The following is a 17,726-nucleotide window of genomic DNA, read 5'->3' on the forward strand; positions in this document are numbered from 1 at the left end:
TTCACTTGTTAATTGCAATTAGTACAACAACACACAAATCCCCCCGCCCCCCAATGAGTTAGTGGAAAATATCATGAGGAAAAAGCCATGAAAAATAAAACCAGAAATTTTAGGGGAAAATGGACTAGAAAGTAAGGTAGGACCAAGGATTTTTATTTATATTTATTTATGTGAAGAAATATATATATATATATATAAAATTAGTTTTCTCAAGCTGCACTTTCCGTAGATACAATTTTGCAATTACATGAAAATAAAGCATTGCTATGAGTGTGTGTTTTCAAACCATCTCTAATGGTGTACTTTATACTGGAGCCACTGGGAGCAGGATTAGCCTATAGTGTGAGGTCTCAGTAGCAGACAGCAACGTTATAATACGCAAATGATATATATGGTCATAATTGCCTCATGATACAAAAGAGTCATCTTGTGAGTCATAGGAATGAGGGAATAGTGAAGATAACTAGACTACCTCTCATATTATTAAATGACATGTCATTGATATAGTAAGAGAGAACCCCCATTAGAATTTGGAGATTATGTATCATTCCACATTTTTGATATAACTAGTATTTGTTGCATTTACCTGTGTATGTGTGTGTTCATTTTTCTCTTTCATAAAGACCCTTTTGTTATAATGAAAGACTATTTTAAGAACTGGATATAACGATTCAGTAGAATGAGGCCCTGATCCTTCAACGTATTCAACATGGGCAGTGTTTCCTTGAAATCACTGGGGCTCTGCATGAGATCTGCCAGCAGAACACAGCTTCCAGGATCAGGGCATAAGAGATTTTTTTGAAACCTTGGTCACTATCTGATTAATGAAGAAGTTAAATGATTTATAAAAAATTTAGAAACAACCCTTAAATGAAGCAATCAGGCCACACATTTTGAGTGATATTGCTTTAGTTCTATCCCAAATTATTGGACTTGATAAAGGACTTTATGAAAATCTCCAGAGAAAAACTTCAGATAAATAAATTCCCTTTCTCCAGAAACAAGTGTCCTCAAAAGATACCTATTCTTAGAAATAACACATCCCCAGTAAAGGATGTTCAGAGTAGTAATTTGTGAGAATGTTGCTATTGACTTCTTTGGGGGCAGCACTACACTTAGAAACAGGAAAGCTGATTATGTGTACAAAGACTCTTACCTTGAAATGCACATATATGCCCTGATAAATTCCAGTAAAGACAAATACCAGATGCCCCCTTTATTTTTATGAAATGCATGTAATAATAGCTATAGAGACAGAGTATAACCAATCTGTTGAAATAAACCAAGGCATGGAGATTAGGAAATCAGTCAGATTTTCTGGATAAATAACAAGAAAAATGAAGGGAAGCAAGTGAATATGCCATGTCACAATGGCTACTTAGTTAGAAAAAGTTTAAATACTAGACTACATTTTTTTAAAGAAGTTATCAGCAATAACTATCAAATGGAAACGTAAGGGGTGCTCCCTATCCTATCTGAGGGAATGAGAAGAGAAGAGGTTGGATATGATGATAATCAATGGAGCTATTATTTAAGAAGTCCTAAATATGCATTAAGTCTTGAGAGATCAGTGAGGAAAGAGATTCAGCTGCTTTTCTTATGTAAAACGCACACAGTGATTTGGAAACGCCAAGAGAAAGTAAAGATGTAGGAATTAAAATATTGCCAATTATGAATATAGGGCCTAGTCTGATTGGATTTGACAGTGAAAGAAAAATTTATTTACCAAAGGATGGCAATGATGTGAAAATCATAAGTATTTCAGAGTTGGTTTACTAAAACTTCTGCAGCAGAAGCTGATCCGTATTTGGCATAAACTGGCATAGGTCTAATGAAGCTAAGACTTGGCCCTAAAACTACACATTCTAAGAATAACCTATGAGTCAGCATTACTGACACTATTCAGATATGTGAATCTTGGTTCATTATGAAGAGATGAATTGCAATAGCAAAATAACATTAAAATACATTTACTCAGCTGCATGGTGTATTGATAACAAAAATGATTTAATATCCATTGTCCAAATCCTTTAGGACATACTGTATTCACGTTTGAACGTTTTCAAAATTTACCTCTTTTATTGTGAAAATTAACATTTCATATGTACTAGTAGTACTTATTAATCACTGAAGAGAAGATACTGAAGAACAAAAAAAGGAAGAAAAAGTAGTAACAACAAAAAACCCTTTCTTTTCATCGTACAAGAACTAAAGGAATAGGAGAGATACCTTTAGTAGTTTAATAAAGTCTGTTTAGGATTATCAAGTTTATATTTCACAAACTCTAACTATTCTTCTCTTTATTCCTGTATTCTTCTCCAGGGAGAAATATGATGGCATAATATATATCTGTAGAAAGACATTTTATATCCTTCAATTAAGATAGCTCTACTCCTGAAATGAACTGATTAACTGGAGAATAATAATCACCGACTATTTGTCCTTTAATTCTCTGTTGTCCTCCACTACAGGGCATAGTGCACTGAAATAGAGATACCTTGATTTTCTACATCTTTTAAACAATTAAGCTTCTAAGTACATTCAAGCAGTTTCCCTCAAGCACTCTGAACATATATCAGACAGTAAGTTAGTCTTTCATCCTGTAAATTTTTTTAATAACCTTGTTAGATTCAGGTTGCATTCATCCATATCTAAAGAACTGTGAGTACTAGCCTATTAGTTAAAAAGCAAAAAAACAAAACAAAAAAACTAGAAGTCTTTCTACCATTTCCACTTGGTCAGTCTCACTGAATGAAAAAAAACAACAAAAAAAAAATCCCTCAATATGCTTTTACACAGCTCTTCAATAATTTTGCACCCATGGACTAAGTCATGTTAGTCCTCTGTACCTTCATTTCCCCATCCTTAAAATGGGGATAATTATATGTATTCATCTTGTAAAGAGACTTCAGATCCTTGAATGAAAGGCAGTATGGCCTTCTATGATGAGATAACTGGCTCTGTGGATATGGGGAAAGCGGTAAATGTGATATATCTTGACTTTAGCAAAGCTTTTAATACAGTATTCTTGCCAGCAAGTTAAAAAAGTATGAATTAGATGAATGGATGATACAGTGGATAGAAAGCTGGCTAGATGGTCGGGCTCAACGGGTAGTGATCAACGGCTCAATATCTAGTTGGTGGCCGGTATCAAGCAGAGTGCCCCAACGTAGGTTCTGGGGCTGGTTTTGTTCAACATCTTCATTAATGATCTGGATTGGGGGTGGGCAAACTATGGCCCATGAGCCACATCCAGCTCACCAGCCAATTTAATGTAGCCCTCGAGCTCCCACTGGGGAGCGGGCTCTGGGGCTTCCACCGCTCCCACACTCCAGCCGGAAGCAGTGGCATGTCCCTTCTCCGGCTCCTATGTTTAGGGGCAGCCAGGGGGCTCCACATGCTGGTGCTGCCCCCACAGCTCCCATTGGCCAGGAACTGCGGCCAATGAGAGTTGCAGGGGCGGCGCCTGCAGACGGGGCAGCACACAGAGTTGCCTGGCCACGCCTCCACGCAGAAGCCAGAGCGGGACATGCTGCTGCTTCTGGGAGCTGCTTGAGGTAAGTGCTGCCCAGAGCCTGCATCGCTGACCCCGTCCTGTGCCCATATCCCTTGCCCCATCCCTGATCCCCCTCCTGCCCTCTGAACCCCTCAGTTCTAGCCTGGAGCACCCTCCTACACCCCAAATTCCTCATCCCCAGACCCACCCCAGAGCCCGCACCTCCCCTCCTGCAGCCAACCCCTCTGCCCCAATCCGGAGCCTCCTCCCACACCCTGAACTCCTCTTTTCTGGCCTCACCCCAGAGCCTGCACCCCCAGCAAGAGCCTTCACCCCCTCCTGAACCCCAACCCCAATTTTGTGAGCATTCATGGCCCACCATACAATTTCCATACCCAGATGTGGCCCTGGGACCAAAAAGTTTGCCTACCCCATATCTGGATGATGGGATGGATTGCACCCTCAGCAAGTTTGCGGATGACACTAAGCTGGGGGGAGAAGTAGATATTCTGGAGGGTACGGATAGGGTCCAGAGCGACCGAGACAAATTGGAGGATTGGGCCAAAAGAAATCTGATGAGGTTCATCAAGGACAAGTGCAGAGTCCTGCACTTAGGACGGAAGAATCCCATGCACTGCTAAAGGCTAGGGACCAACTGGCTAAGTGGCAGTTCTGCAGAAAAGAACCTGGGGATCAGGACCGGCTCTAGGCACCAGCAAAGCAAGCACGTATTTGGGGTGGCACATTTCTAGGGGTGGCATTCTGGCCATCCTTTTTTTCCCCCTGGCCCCGCTCAGTCAACCAATGAGCCCCTGTGTGGGCCGGGGCGGCGGGCTCAGTGCGGGGGGTCCTGGTCCGGGGGCGGTCCCTGCCCTGGCCCCCCACTGTCGGGGGAGCGGGGCGATGCAGCTCCTTCCCCCCTCCTACCCCTGCTGCACGTGTCACAAGCGGCGGAGAAGCCGGAGCCAAGCGGAGGGGAGCCCGGGATCGGGGCAGGACCCGCGGCTGGTAAGGGACCCGCTGCCCCGGGCGGCCACCCGACCCACAGCTGATCCGCCTCACAGCCACTCTGTCGGTTACTGTCCCCTCTGCAGGGGTGGGGCCGGGTCTGAGATTGGGCTGGGAGTCCACAGGCGGGATGTACATCCCCAATCACCTCATTCCAAACACTGCTATAGCATTACGCATTCTTTTAACATTACCAGTATCAGTGGCTTCTGGTGAGCGCAGTTTCTCAAAACTGAAATTACTAAAAAATTATTTGAGGTCCACCATGTCCCAGAAGCATTTATCAGGACTTGCATTAATTTCAGTTGAAAGTACCACTGCAACAAATTTAAATTTCACTGAATTATTAAAAGACTACGCAAATATAAAAACCCGAAAAATTAAGTTCATATAAATTCTTTTAATGTAATGAGAAACTGGGCACACAGGAAGACACTAACATTTTTCATTACAGTGTGTAGTTGAACCCAAATTGTTTGTAGTTGTGATTTTGTTAAAATTAAATGAGTACACTAGTAGGAAATTGTTTTATTTCACTAACTACAAATTCTCTGTTTTCATTTCTTAAATATTTTAAACAGTCAATACAAAACAAAACAAAAACATTGCAAACTGCAAACATGAGTAAAAGCCAAAAAAAAAGGGGGGGGGGGGAAAGCAGCCAACATTTTTTTTGCTTGGGGCAGCAAAAAACCTAGACCTGGCCCTGCTGGGGATTACAGTGGATGAGAAGCTGGATATGAGTCAACAGTGTGCCCTTGTTGCCAAGAAGGCTAACGGCATATTGGGCTGCATTAGTAGGAGCACTGCCAGCAGATCAAGGGAAGTGATTATTCCCCTCTGTTCGTCACTGGTGAGGCCACATCTGGAGTATTGCGTCCAGTTTTGTGCCCTCCCCCACATCACTACAGAAAGGATGTGGACAAACTGGAGAGAGTCCAGCAGAGGACAACAAAAATGATTAGGGGCTGGGGCACATGACTTACGAGGAGAGTCTGAGGGAACTGGGTTTATTTAGTCTGCAGAAGAGAAGAGCGTGAGGGGGGATTTGATAGCAGCCTTCAATTACCTGAAGGAGGTGGGTTCAAATAGGATGGAGCTAGGCTGTTCTCAGTGGTGGCAGATGACAGAACAAGAAGCAATGGTCTCAAGTTGCAGTGGGGGAGGTCTAGGTTGGATATTAGGGAAAAACTATTTCACTTGGAGGGTGGTGAAGCACTGGAATGGGTTACCTAGGGAAGTGGTGGAATCCCCAACCTTGGAGGTTTTTAAGGCCCGGCTTGACAAACCCCTGGCTGTGATGATTTAGTTGAGGTTGGTCCTGCTTTGAGCAGGGGGTTGGACTAGATGACCACCTGAGGTCTCTTCCAACCCTAATCTTCTATGATTCTATGATCTAAAATCGCTGATGTCAATGGGAGTCTTCTACAGTGAGTACAAAATATGTATGTTACATTCTATGTTGATAGACAGAGACATCTCTCCACAGTCCTATATTTTTCAAATGCTCTAGCAACTTCAGTAATTTCCAATACCCATTCAGAATGAATCCACAAGCTGAGCTCAGCAGTGTTCAACTCCACTGACCTATTGGGAGTGGGCTGTAGAACTACATAGTTTCACTCATTCTTCTCAGAAAGATACCAGAGAGTAAGGATGGGCAACTTCTCCTCTTGCTGAAGAGACCTCTTTTGTGGAGTCTGACAAGAACAAATCTTTTCTAACCTCCTTTTCAGTCTACACAATAGCACTTGAAGAGGCTGTAAGACAGTGCAGACTCCAGTGTTACCTAGCTTTATGTCACTTTTTCAGCACAAAAGTCCATGGTATCATCCATTTGTTAAGAGTGTCTGCGAGAGATAAGGATATGGATGAAAGCTAGCAAGCTCAAGCTTAAACAAAGCAAGACAGATGTGATTCTAGTGAGTAGTGGGAAATACTCTGAGAAGCTAACCAAGGATATTCGATTTGTATCAGTGATTTGCATGTTAGCTGAGAGGGTTATGCAAATGTTCATGGAAGAATTAAACGAATGCAGAAATTAGATGCTGGTAAGTTTTAATTATTGCAGTCTACAGATGTCAGTGTAACGCACCTTTAATGATGTGCTTAATTGCCTACTGGACACGTTCACATTAAAAAGGCTTCTAAAGAATACTAATCTTAAAATATTGTACATCTTGCTCATTGTTAATTTTGCTCATGTAAGTGCAACAGGTGTAAAGACAATCTGTCCCCAGCTTTGCTGCACTTCAAGCTAATCCATCTGACTGGAGTTACCCTCAGTGTGGGAGAATCCTCAGGTGACATAAGACTGGTAAAGCAGCTCCTATGCTTCCCTCATTACTGTCCCTGTTGTGATTTGCATGGCTTGAGATAGAGGTGTTACTGGGGAGCTGCTACAAGTGGCCAATCCTTGGGGCCATGACCAGCCTGGCCCAATGTACAGCAACCTCCTTCACACTGTAGCTGGGCACAGAAATGCCAGTTTGGAGGATCTGGCCTTTAGACTCTCTTTTAAATTATCAATACAAAGACATATACACATTCTGTTTATTCAATTTTTCAATGACTAGATAATGAAATAAGCTTTTGATTTTTATTATAATTTAGATACCTGCATACATTCATTTTTGATGGAATAGAGATATTGCTAGTCTTTCACAATGATTGTGCAATATCTAAAGATAAAGACTGAGATTAATGTATGCAATTGTTTTAGCTGCCTGAAACACCACTGTTTTCAATGCAATACGTTAAAAAGAATCTTTAGCAAAGGCAATATTGCTGACCATGACCTTCTGTAAAAATAAACTTGGCTACCATATGTTTAAAGCAAGTTAAGGGCCTGAACCTGCAAAGTCTTGGATACCTCATGAGAGATGCTGAGTGCGCTCTACTCTCATTAAAGTCATCACCTCACAGGATCAAGCCCTAAATGAAAAATGGTTCTTAATTTTTCAGTTATATAGAAATCAGGGTTTTTTAAAGTTAATATTAGATAAATATCCTAACACCAAGGATATAGTGATAGGACTTGATCTTCCAAATCTTGCAAAAGAGAATGCTAGCTGACTAGAAATGACAACTTCAAGTAATGCCACTGTATTCAGCCACATTAATTTCATATGACAGCTTTCCATAAACACTGTTTTTAAAAGAACTATTTTAAAAAGAAAAGAAAGAAGATCCACAACAATGGGGAAAACACTAAAATACAAAAGGAAATAAATAAAATGGCAATTTGTTCATGGACCAGACAGAGGTTTTATTATACCTCTGCAAGATCCGAAAAGAGAGCTTGGCTTGTGCTACGTCTCAATGTATCCCAATAGCTTCTGGGGACAAGGTCCTTTCCATCTGTCTTAAGTACCTGTAGAAGTTTCAAGAAGTACAACTGTTTGAAAACCACAAAACAATCATAAAGAACAACAGCTTATACACTTTAAAATCTTTTCTAACTAATCTTCAAAAAGAAGAAAACTGCATGAGTTTACCTTTGTTTTTGTTTTTTTTCCCTGCACAAAGAAAAGTATTATATCACACTCCTTGTAAACCCAAGGCATTTTCAAAAGGGTAACAGTATCGATATCTATTTCCTTATTAGTCACAGTGTGGGCTTTACAAAACATAAGCGATTAATACACAATAAATTAACTAGATTAAAAAAATAGTCAGAATTAATCAGAGTTTTAACTGCACTGCTAAACAATAATAAAATACCAATTTAAATTTATTATATATATTTTTTGATGTTTTTCTACATTTTCAAATATATTGATGTCAATTACAACACAGAATACCAAGTGTACCGTGCTCAATTTATATGATTTTTAATACAAATATTTGCACAGTAAAAACAATTTTAAAAGTATTTTTCAATTCACATCATGCAAGTACTGTACTGCAACTTCTTTATAGTGAAATTGCAACTTACAAATGTAGAATTATTTTTGTCACATAACTGCACTCAAAAACAAAACAGTGTAAAATTTTAGAGCCTACAAGTCCACTCAGTCCTATTTCTTGTTCAGCCAATCACTAAGACAAACAAGTGGTTTACATTTACAGGAGATAATGCTACCTGCTTCTTATTTACAATGTCACCAAAGTGAGAACAGGCATTCGCATGGCACTGTTGTAGCTAGTGTTGCAAGGTATTTACATGCTAGATATGCTAAACATTTGTATGCCCCTTCATGCTTCGACTTGTAGAATATGCTTTTAAAAATCTTTTTTACAGTGCAAATATTTGTAATAAAAAATAGTAATATAAACTGAGCACTGTACACTTTGTATTCTGTGTTGTAATTGAAATCAATATATTTGAAAATGTAGAAAAAATCCACAAATATTTATAATACATTTAAATTGGTATTCTATTATTGTTTAGCAGTGCAATTAAAACTGTGATTAATTGAGACTATCTTTTTTAATCTCACGATTATTTGCGATTATTTTTTTAATCGTTTGACAGCCCTACTATAAACAGAAACATTCTGGAGTATATGTAAAATGTAAATGTATTGGCAAGCTTGTATTATTAGTAATTTCATAATTTTGTCAACATATTACTATATAAATAGATTAGGTTGCTTGTGATAGGAAGCTTGTTTTCTGATTTATCAAAGCATGACATGCACCAATAGCATTATCTAAATAGTTACAAATAATTTCATTCCAACAAAAGATCCATCCTAATAGTGTTAAGGAAAATAAGAATCAGGTCCACAGAGACTAAGTTCTAATTGCAGGATATACAGCAAGGAAACCTGATTGTGGGTGTCCACTGATCAAATTTACGATGTGCTCTATTTGAAAGAACTGTAAGCCATATCTTTTTGCCATGGAGGTGCTCTGCAACAATTTTAGAGGCCTGAGACACTTACATCTCTTACATTTTGCCCCACTTCCCCACTTTAAAACTACCCTTGGAGGTCGAACATGACAGCTTCCATCTTTCTGGCTAAGGAGAACTAGATAAGGTGATCTTGAAGGCAGTCAAGGCTTCTTCTAACTTGGCTACTGTTCTATTGCCCTTTCCCCCGTGCCCTTTCCCCCATTAGTCTAGGCCTGATTCCCTACCTTCAGTGCTCCCAACTCCTGTCAGTCTGGCAGAAGAGACAAAGACTGGGAACTGAATTCAATCTTCCAATTACAAGTGGGAAAAATATCCTTACTTTTGTTTTTTAAAATCAGCATAAATTGTTGCTATTAAAGGTCTCATACGGTCATAAACTACAGAAATACAATGTGATATATGCCATCATGTGCCAGCAATGCCCCTCTGCCATGTACATTGGCCAAACCGGACAGTCTCTACGCAAAAGAATAAATGGACATAAATCAGATTTCAAGAATTATAACATTCAAAAACCAGTTGGAGAACACTTCAATCTCCCTGGTCACTCAATTATAGACCTAAAAGTCGCAATACTCCAACAAAAAAACTTAAAAAAAAGCCTCCAATGAGAAACTACAGAAATGGAATTAATTTGCAAACTGGACACCATTAAACTAGGCTTGAATAAAGACTGGGAGTGGATGGGTCATTACACAAAGAAAAAACTATTTCCCCATGCTAATTTTTCCCTACTGTTATTCACACCTTCTCAACTGTTAGAAATGGGCCATCCTGATTATCAATACAAAAGTTTTTTTCTCCTGCTGACAAGAACCCACCTTAATTGATTAGTCTCGTTATAGTTGGTATGGCAACACCCATTTTTCATGCTCTGTGTATATATATCTTCCTACTGTATTTTCCACTGCATGCATCTGACGAAGTCGGTTTTAGCCCATGAAAGCTTATGCCCAAATAAATTTGTTAGTCTCTAAGGTGCCACAAGTACTCCTCGTTCTTTTTGTGCCCCATTGTACACTTTGCAGAATCCCGTGGGATTCCTTTTAGGACTTTTAGTATATCTATAACGCCACATAGATGTTGTGAGGAGTATTCTGCAGGCTTATTTTTGATTTTCCACACATTTAACGTCATATGTACTGAGGAAATTTAGACAGTTGAAAATTTAGAAAGGAGACCTGACAATTATATTTTAGGAAAAATCTCTCTTGAAATAGTATTCCCTATATTCTGTTAGCACAATATTTTCTCAGCTAACATATGCAGCCTTCACAGCACTCATGTTCCCAATTTAGCAAGTAGTAAAGTATGGTTACATGACTGAAGACATCATTTAAGTATGTCTTATCAGTGTAATCCACTTAATGCTCATGGGGCTGTCAAGGTTCCTCCCCCACTCTGAACTCTAGGGTACAGATGTGGGGACCTGCATGAAAACCTTCTAAGCTTACTTTTACCAGCTTATGGAGTCTTAGAACTGGTAAAAGTAAGCTTAGGAGGTTTTCATGCAGGTCCCCACATCTGTACCCTAGAGTTCAGAGTGGGGGAGGAACCTTGACATGGTGGCAGTGGTGGGATAAGGGGTCTCGAGGGTTCTTTGGGAGGTAGGTGGGGCCTTGGGTAGCCCCCAGTAATAGGGTGTGGTCTGGGGTTGTCCCTTCTAGTCTCTGCTCCAACTGCGACCAGTTTTCTTCTTCTCTGCCACCTCCACCCATCTGGCTCCAATCTCTCCTGCCTTGATTACAGTTTTGGGCTTCCCATCTAGGATGTATCTTTCTATTTCCTCAGGAACACCCTCTAAGAATTGTTCCATTTGCATTAGGAAGGGCAAATTTACTGGAGAATCAACACTTGCTCCTGATATCCAGGCATCCCAATGTTTCACAATGTGGTAGGCATGTCGGGTAAATGACACGTCTGGTTTCCACCTTAGGGCTCTGAACCTCCGATGAGACTGCTCGGGTGTTATCTCCATTCTGACTCTCGCCTTGGATTTAAACAGTTCATACTTGTTCATCTGTTCTTTAGGCATTTCAGCTGCCACCTCAGCTAAGGGTCCACTGAGTTGCGGCCTCAGCTCTACCATGTATTGGTCAGTAGAGATGTTGTACCCAAGGCAGGCACTTTCGAAGTTTTTTAGGAAGGCCTCAGTATCATCGCCTACCTTGTAGGTGGGGAACTTTCTGGGATGTGGAGTGGTACCTGAGAAGGATTGCTAGGGTTTGTTGGTATATTCTGCTGAGCCTTTACCTTCTCCATCTCCAGTGCATGCTTCCTCTCTTTTTCCCTCTCCTTCTCCTTCAGCCGCATGAGTTCTATCTGTCTTTCATGTTCCCTTTGTTTTTCCTCAGTCTGAAATCTGGCTAATTCCAGCGTTTGTCGAGCCGTGGATTTTGTCATCCTAACCTCTCTGTTTTTAACTAATTTTACACCCAAGGTTTAGAAATAAACAAACAAAACTTGGCTGTAAAATTTTGCTGTGCTGGAATAGAATACCTATTCTCTGATAGTGATTGTCAGCCTACAGAAAAAGACAATCCCCTTGTCTCTGCTCTGGCCCCAAATCAAAGCAAAAAACCTCCAACTACTTGGAAACCTGCTTACCAGCAGCCCAAAGGAAAATAAAATTCCTTTTCAAACTTGTGTTCCTTGTAAAAAAATCAAAATCCTAAAAAAAAAAAAAAAAAAAAAGCCCCTGCCACTTTTGTCTCCAGGCAAATGGGTAGAACACACCCACATTTACTTTTAGAAAAAAAAAAACTGGTTTACCAAGACTGTGAATTTCCCTGCAGGAGGTTAAATACCCTGCCTCCAGGCAAAGAAACCTGCAATTCACAAAGATAATCCCCTTTGGTCTCTGCTTGGCCCCAAAGCAGAGAAAAACAAGCTGCTTTCAGTTTCAGCTGCTTTCTGGACCTCCTTTCCAGCAGCCCCAAAGGAAAAAAAATTTCCTTTTTAAAATCTGTATTTCTGGTTCAAAAAAATCTCAAATTGATCTCAAAATGATTTCAGGTTAATCCCACCACTCTGCCACCATGTCAAGGTTCCTCCCCAACTCTGAACTCTAGGGTACAGATGTGGGGACCTGCATGAAAACCTCCTAAGCTTACTTTTACCAGCTTAGGTTAAAACTTCCCCAAGGTACAAATTAATTTTATTATAATAAAATTTATATAAAATTATATTATATGACAAGAAATTTTTAGCCAATAGAACATTATCCCTTTTGTTGATTTGGACCATATATTAAAAAAATAAAAATATTGTTCCCACACCGTACAATCTCTGTAATTACCAAAGTCTTACATAGGTCTGAAGATAGTCTATCACTCAACTTTGGAAAAAATCTCTTGTCTGAAGTATGGAATCTCATTCTGGGGAGCTTCCAGAAAGATCCATAAGAGAGTACCCAATATTAAATACCATATATTGGACCTCCACAAGCCAAAATTAATTTCCCACAATTTTTAATATGCTGCAGGTAACAACTGTATACTATTCTGACCAGTATGAGGTTAGGTGCATTATAATATATTTTGCAGCTAACATTCATAAAAAGTCTGAATAAAAGATAAAAACTTAATACAATTAGTATGCCTAACCTTTTCATTTCAAATTTAATGTCATGTTATAAAGCTCTTTATCTAAATAGAGATAAACTGGTTTTGATCCAACTGCTGATACATCATGTTGATTATGTATATTTTAATCTATGAAACTTCATATTTTTAAAAAAATTAACTAAAGTTAGACAAGAATATTTCTTCTTAAACCATAAAATATTGACAAAATATGCCAAATAAGTAAAAAAAAATTTCAACATGAAATCACTGCCTCAAGAAGTTACATATACTTTTGACTGCCTCATCCTTTATTTAGATACACATATTATTACATAATTATTAATTGAATAACCTGTCTTATTGGTGATGTACTTCATTTATCTGACAAAAACTGATTTATTATTGATGAAGTTAGTATTTCTGAAGCATGCACATTTTATTTTTCTACATGTTACTTTTATAATAATCCTCAATAATAAGATTGCATTCAGCTAGTCAAAACCCACATGCAACTCATGCTGTACTAGTCTTAATACACATTCACAGCATGCACCAGCTTAGCTCCAGAGAAATATCATGAGTAATATGAAAAGACATAAATAATCAAATTACTCAGACCCATTTATAGATGCATCTTATGTAAGATGTAGCCTTCAGATCTTGATACTATGAAGTTGTGAGTACACTCAACTGCCCCAGATTTCAATGGGAGCTGAGGGTGCTCAGGACCTCATAGTTTGGTCTTTCAATGATAGAAATATAAAGTGTTCATTATTCCAATTCCAGGTCCACATTCATAGCATGCTAATAGATCTAATTCACCATTCACCCATTTATTTTATTTAAAACAATTTAAAACCCCTACTGTGCTGACTTATTTTTCTAAATGTGAGTATAAAAATAGATTTTTTTACTAGAGTCAGAAAATTATTATAAATTTAGAAATGCTTAAAGCTAAGTTTTGTTAAACTATAAAAGGAAGGAAATATAGAGATATGAAGCACAGAGTCTTTCACGCTTACATAGGGAATGATCCAAAGCACACTAAAGTCAAAAGAAAGGCTTCAATAGACTTCAAGTCAAGACTATAGTGCATACTTTTTGCCTTACTATCATCTTATTGAACAGGTATGTATTTAATATGTCTGTGCTGCCTTACCTGGGCACAATTGTATGAAACACACAGTGACAGAGTTAAAATGTAGGCATGATCAGAAACAGTACTATGTAAAAATGGCACTGCATATGTGTTCAGCTCAGGGATAAAAAGGTTCTTACCATTTTTTATTCTTGTTAATGCTGCACAGCTACAAAAGTCATGGGAAACAACTGTATATACAACTTCAAATCCTAGCCCCTTTTCTATAAATGCAGTCAAACTCCATCCATCCTAATTATCATGCTAATCTGGCTCAAAAGAATGAATTCCTCCCCATATGACCATGAAGATTGAGGCTTGGGTTCTTCCCTGGCTTTTTTATGCTAGGGAGACAGGGAAGACTATTTAAAGGAGTCTAAATCTGCTCTGCTCTGAAAGGGCATTCAGCCAAGGTCAAAGGACAGAGTTCATCAATCTAAAAATTCCTTCCACCCTCTGCCCAAACAGTAATCAAGTGTAATAAAGTCTGTCCTCATCTTGGGCTATGGGCTTCCTCTCTACCAACAGCCCCTGTTCTCATCCTACTCTGAAGTAGTTTTGTTTTATTTTATGCACAAACAGTGCAAGAAAAAAATGGTTGAGACCTTCTCTTCCTCTGTGCTGTGTTAGGATAAGATGCTGGGAACTGACCGAACCCAAGGAATATGGTTATTACTGAAGGCTCTACCGTTATGTCCCATAAAAGGGGATGGAATTTTTATTATTAATTGTTGTTGTGGAATTTTATTTACATGGGGTCACCACCCCACCCAGAGCAGGTCTACAACTCCCTAATACACACCTGCTCTTTTTCTCCTTTTTACCTATCCAGAGGCATCCATCTGTCCTCTGGATGGGCCAGTCTGTTACTCTATGCCTGTAGCAAGTATGTGCAGCCTTCTATGGCCGTGAAGATAGAGTATACTTTTGACTTAACAAGACCCTATACTAGCAAAATTCATTTACTTGATAAAGAGCCAATTGTTATAACAAATGATTCCATCTCACTGGTGAAAACTATATACACAGAAAAATTTTGAGTACATACACTGTTAGTAGAAGTATGATATCCATAGAGTTGAAGGCGCTGACATACAGCAAAAATGGTGAAGTGAAGTACCACATTTCAGAATGAAACCAAAAAGAAAGAGAAAGAAGACAACAGAATAGGTTAAGACAGGCAAGGCTTTATCTTACACGTTACTAGAAATGTTGGTATGTTTTTTCAAATGGTGGCGAGCAAATGGTTCTTTTTTTACATCTTGTTTTTAAGACTCTTAAAACAGAAAAAAGTATAGGTTTATCATTACAACCATGATAAATTTAAGTTACAAGAATTATGCTATTCTACCTCCCTATTTTATCTCTGTAACATTCTCAAAAGTTTTCCTTCTAGGATGAAGTTTCTTTTGCTTAGACTTGGCCTAAACATGTCAACAAAATTAACTGAGCAATTAAATTTTGTTGCCAATGTGAAAAAAGTTGTGTCCCTTAGGATGAACAAATATTCTTTTCTGTGCTTGGGTTATTCAAAAATGTGATAGCTCCTAAAATTCAAGTTTCTTGTGGTTTGGGGGCCAAGTTCTGGGAAGAGAGCACACAGACAGCCCCAGATAAATTTGTTTTTACATTATGCTTTTAAAATTCAAATAAATAAATAAAAGGATTTTGCTGTACACAAAACAGTTCTTGAGCTGAGGGCTAGAATCTACAGCTCCCAAGTAGCCATAATGGTAGCCATAGGGATAAGAAGCAGATATATCCAAGTGGTACCTATATTGTGGGGTTTTGGCCAATCGATTTGCACAGTGCATGAATCCACCCGTTTTTCAAAGGAGGATTGGTAGAGACCTATCACTGAGACACATGGGGATTGCAGGGACACCTGGGGATTGCAGGGAGACGGGATGGCTGAGTGGGGGTGCAGGCACAAATGGGGACAGTGGCAGATGTGCCTGACTGAGAGAAGCTAGGGGTCAACCGGGGGAGGCTCCATGACATATTTCTCCCAATCACGCCCAGGCTCCTTCCCAGCAATTACTTCCCCTGACTCCACAAAGCTTTTGCACTGCTTCTGATGGATGCGGGAAATACTGTGTTTCTTTTCCTGAATATTTTTTGTTGTCTATATTGTTACATACATACTTGCCCCTAGGACTTGCCCACATGCATTTTGAAATAAATTACTAAACTAATTGAAACCGGTGTGATTATATTGTGTTATTTTGACAAATAAAATATGCAGAATTTTGCAGAATTTTAAAATGTTGTGCATAGATTTTTTATTTTTTTGATGCAGAATTCCTCCAGGAGTACCTATTATTCTCCGCTCAATAAACAGGCTTAGAATCAAATCAACCCTTTATATTGTTAGGAGTTATGTGATTCACTATGGTACCTGGTGTTGCCCAGAAATCTCAAAAGTGATTAGTAACAGTAAATAAATATTCTTAACTAATAAATATAACCACACTTTTGAGCTACATAAAATAATCCAAGAACCACAAACCTACAGCTATTCTAATTTTACTTACCAACATTATACGTTTCTCTTCATCTCCTTTTCTTTCTCTCTTCTCATTTTTCTTTCTAAATATCTCTTGAAGCTGCAAAACAAGCCAAGTTTATCTTCCGATCCAGGAACAGAGCTACTATGTACATAACAAACAATGCAGAATTGCCCCTGCCTGTCAATATGTCTACATACGCAATGCTGTATACATACATACACGTGCTGTAAAAAGTTGAGCTATTAAATATAGTTTTAAGAGAAATAAAATTGTGTATGACCAGAGATAGATAAATGTTCCAAAACTGTACTAAGTGGGTCATAGCCCACGCAAGCTTATGCTGTAATAAATTTGTTAGTCTTTAAGGCGCCACAAGACTCCTTGTTTTTGCTGAAACAGACTAATACGGCTACCACTCTGAAACTCGTCACCTTATACTCAGACTCTCACCTTCTAATCTCCAGCTCTCCTCACCCGCTTCTCCTCCATATGAAAAGGCAAAAATAATTGTTTGTTTTTAAATAAAATACAAAGTAAACAGCCCCCTTAGAAAACACAGATTTTAGAACAAGGGCCTCAGAGTTTTACATCATTCTCATAGTTTTAGTATCTGAAACTGGACTAGACAAAATTCTGGAGAATAAACTGTTGGGAATAATGCTACAATCCGGAAGTGATGGACCAGATGACCTAATGGGTCTTTTCCGATCTACAAGTTCTATAATTCTATGAAAAGACATATCTGTGTCTCTTCCTCCTACCGATGAACTAATTACTTGTGGTAAACAGGGCATAACTACTGGCTCATGACCAGGAGTTATCTGGTCATTCTATCGGGTCTATTCTATTGACAAGCTGTCAGTGTTGCAATGCTACTGTGCCCCAAGACTAAGGAGCAGGAATGAAACTCTCAATCTTAACCAGCAGTGGCCAAAGTAGCAACACAAATCCCTCAATCTTTTGAGCAACAGAAAAAGAATCACCTCTATACTATTCTCTGTTTTGACAGCCTGCAAAACAAGCATCTGAGATAAAAAATCAGATCTGGATCCCTTGTGTAGTAGCACAATTAATCTTAAGGAAAATGTGTCATATGTTCCTATGGTCACAGGGTATAATAAATTAATGTAATTAATTTCATCACCTG

The 17,726-nt window shown here is 38.8% G+C and overlaps 1 protein-coding gene across 8 annotated transcripts in view; it reads right to left on the minus strand.

Annotated features, from left to right (window-relative positions):
* Window positions 1-17,726, minus strand: part of MICU3 (mitochondrial calcium uptake family member 3) — a 149,307-nt gene that overhangs the window by 33,723 nt on the left and 97,858 nt on the right. For 2 of the 8 annotated variants that reach the window (XM_073341936.1, XM_073341938.1), the window contains exons 7-9: window positions 16,604-16,675; window positions 15,118-15,156; window positions 7,782-7,877 (exon numbers count right to left, since the gene is read on the minus strand). In XM_073341936.1, the coding sequence (XP_073198037.1) occupies window positions 7,782-7,877; window positions 15,118-15,156; window positions 16,604-16,675 (207 nt within the window). The remainder of the gene's footprint in view (window positions 1-7,781; window positions 7,878-15,117; window positions 15,157-16,603; window positions 16,676-17,726) is intronic. The other 6 variants (XM_073341937.1, XM_073341939.1, XM_073341940.1 and 3 more) reach the window with 3 other exon arrangements.

Source organism: Lepidochelys kempii, chromosome 4 (assembly GCF_965140265.1).
Source record: "Lepidochelys kempii isolate rLepKem1 chromosome 4, rLepKem1.hap2, whole genome shotgun sequence".
Classification (NCBI taxonomy): domain Eukaryota; kingdom Metazoa; phylum Chordata; order Testudines; family Cheloniidae; genus Lepidochelys; species Lepidochelys kempii.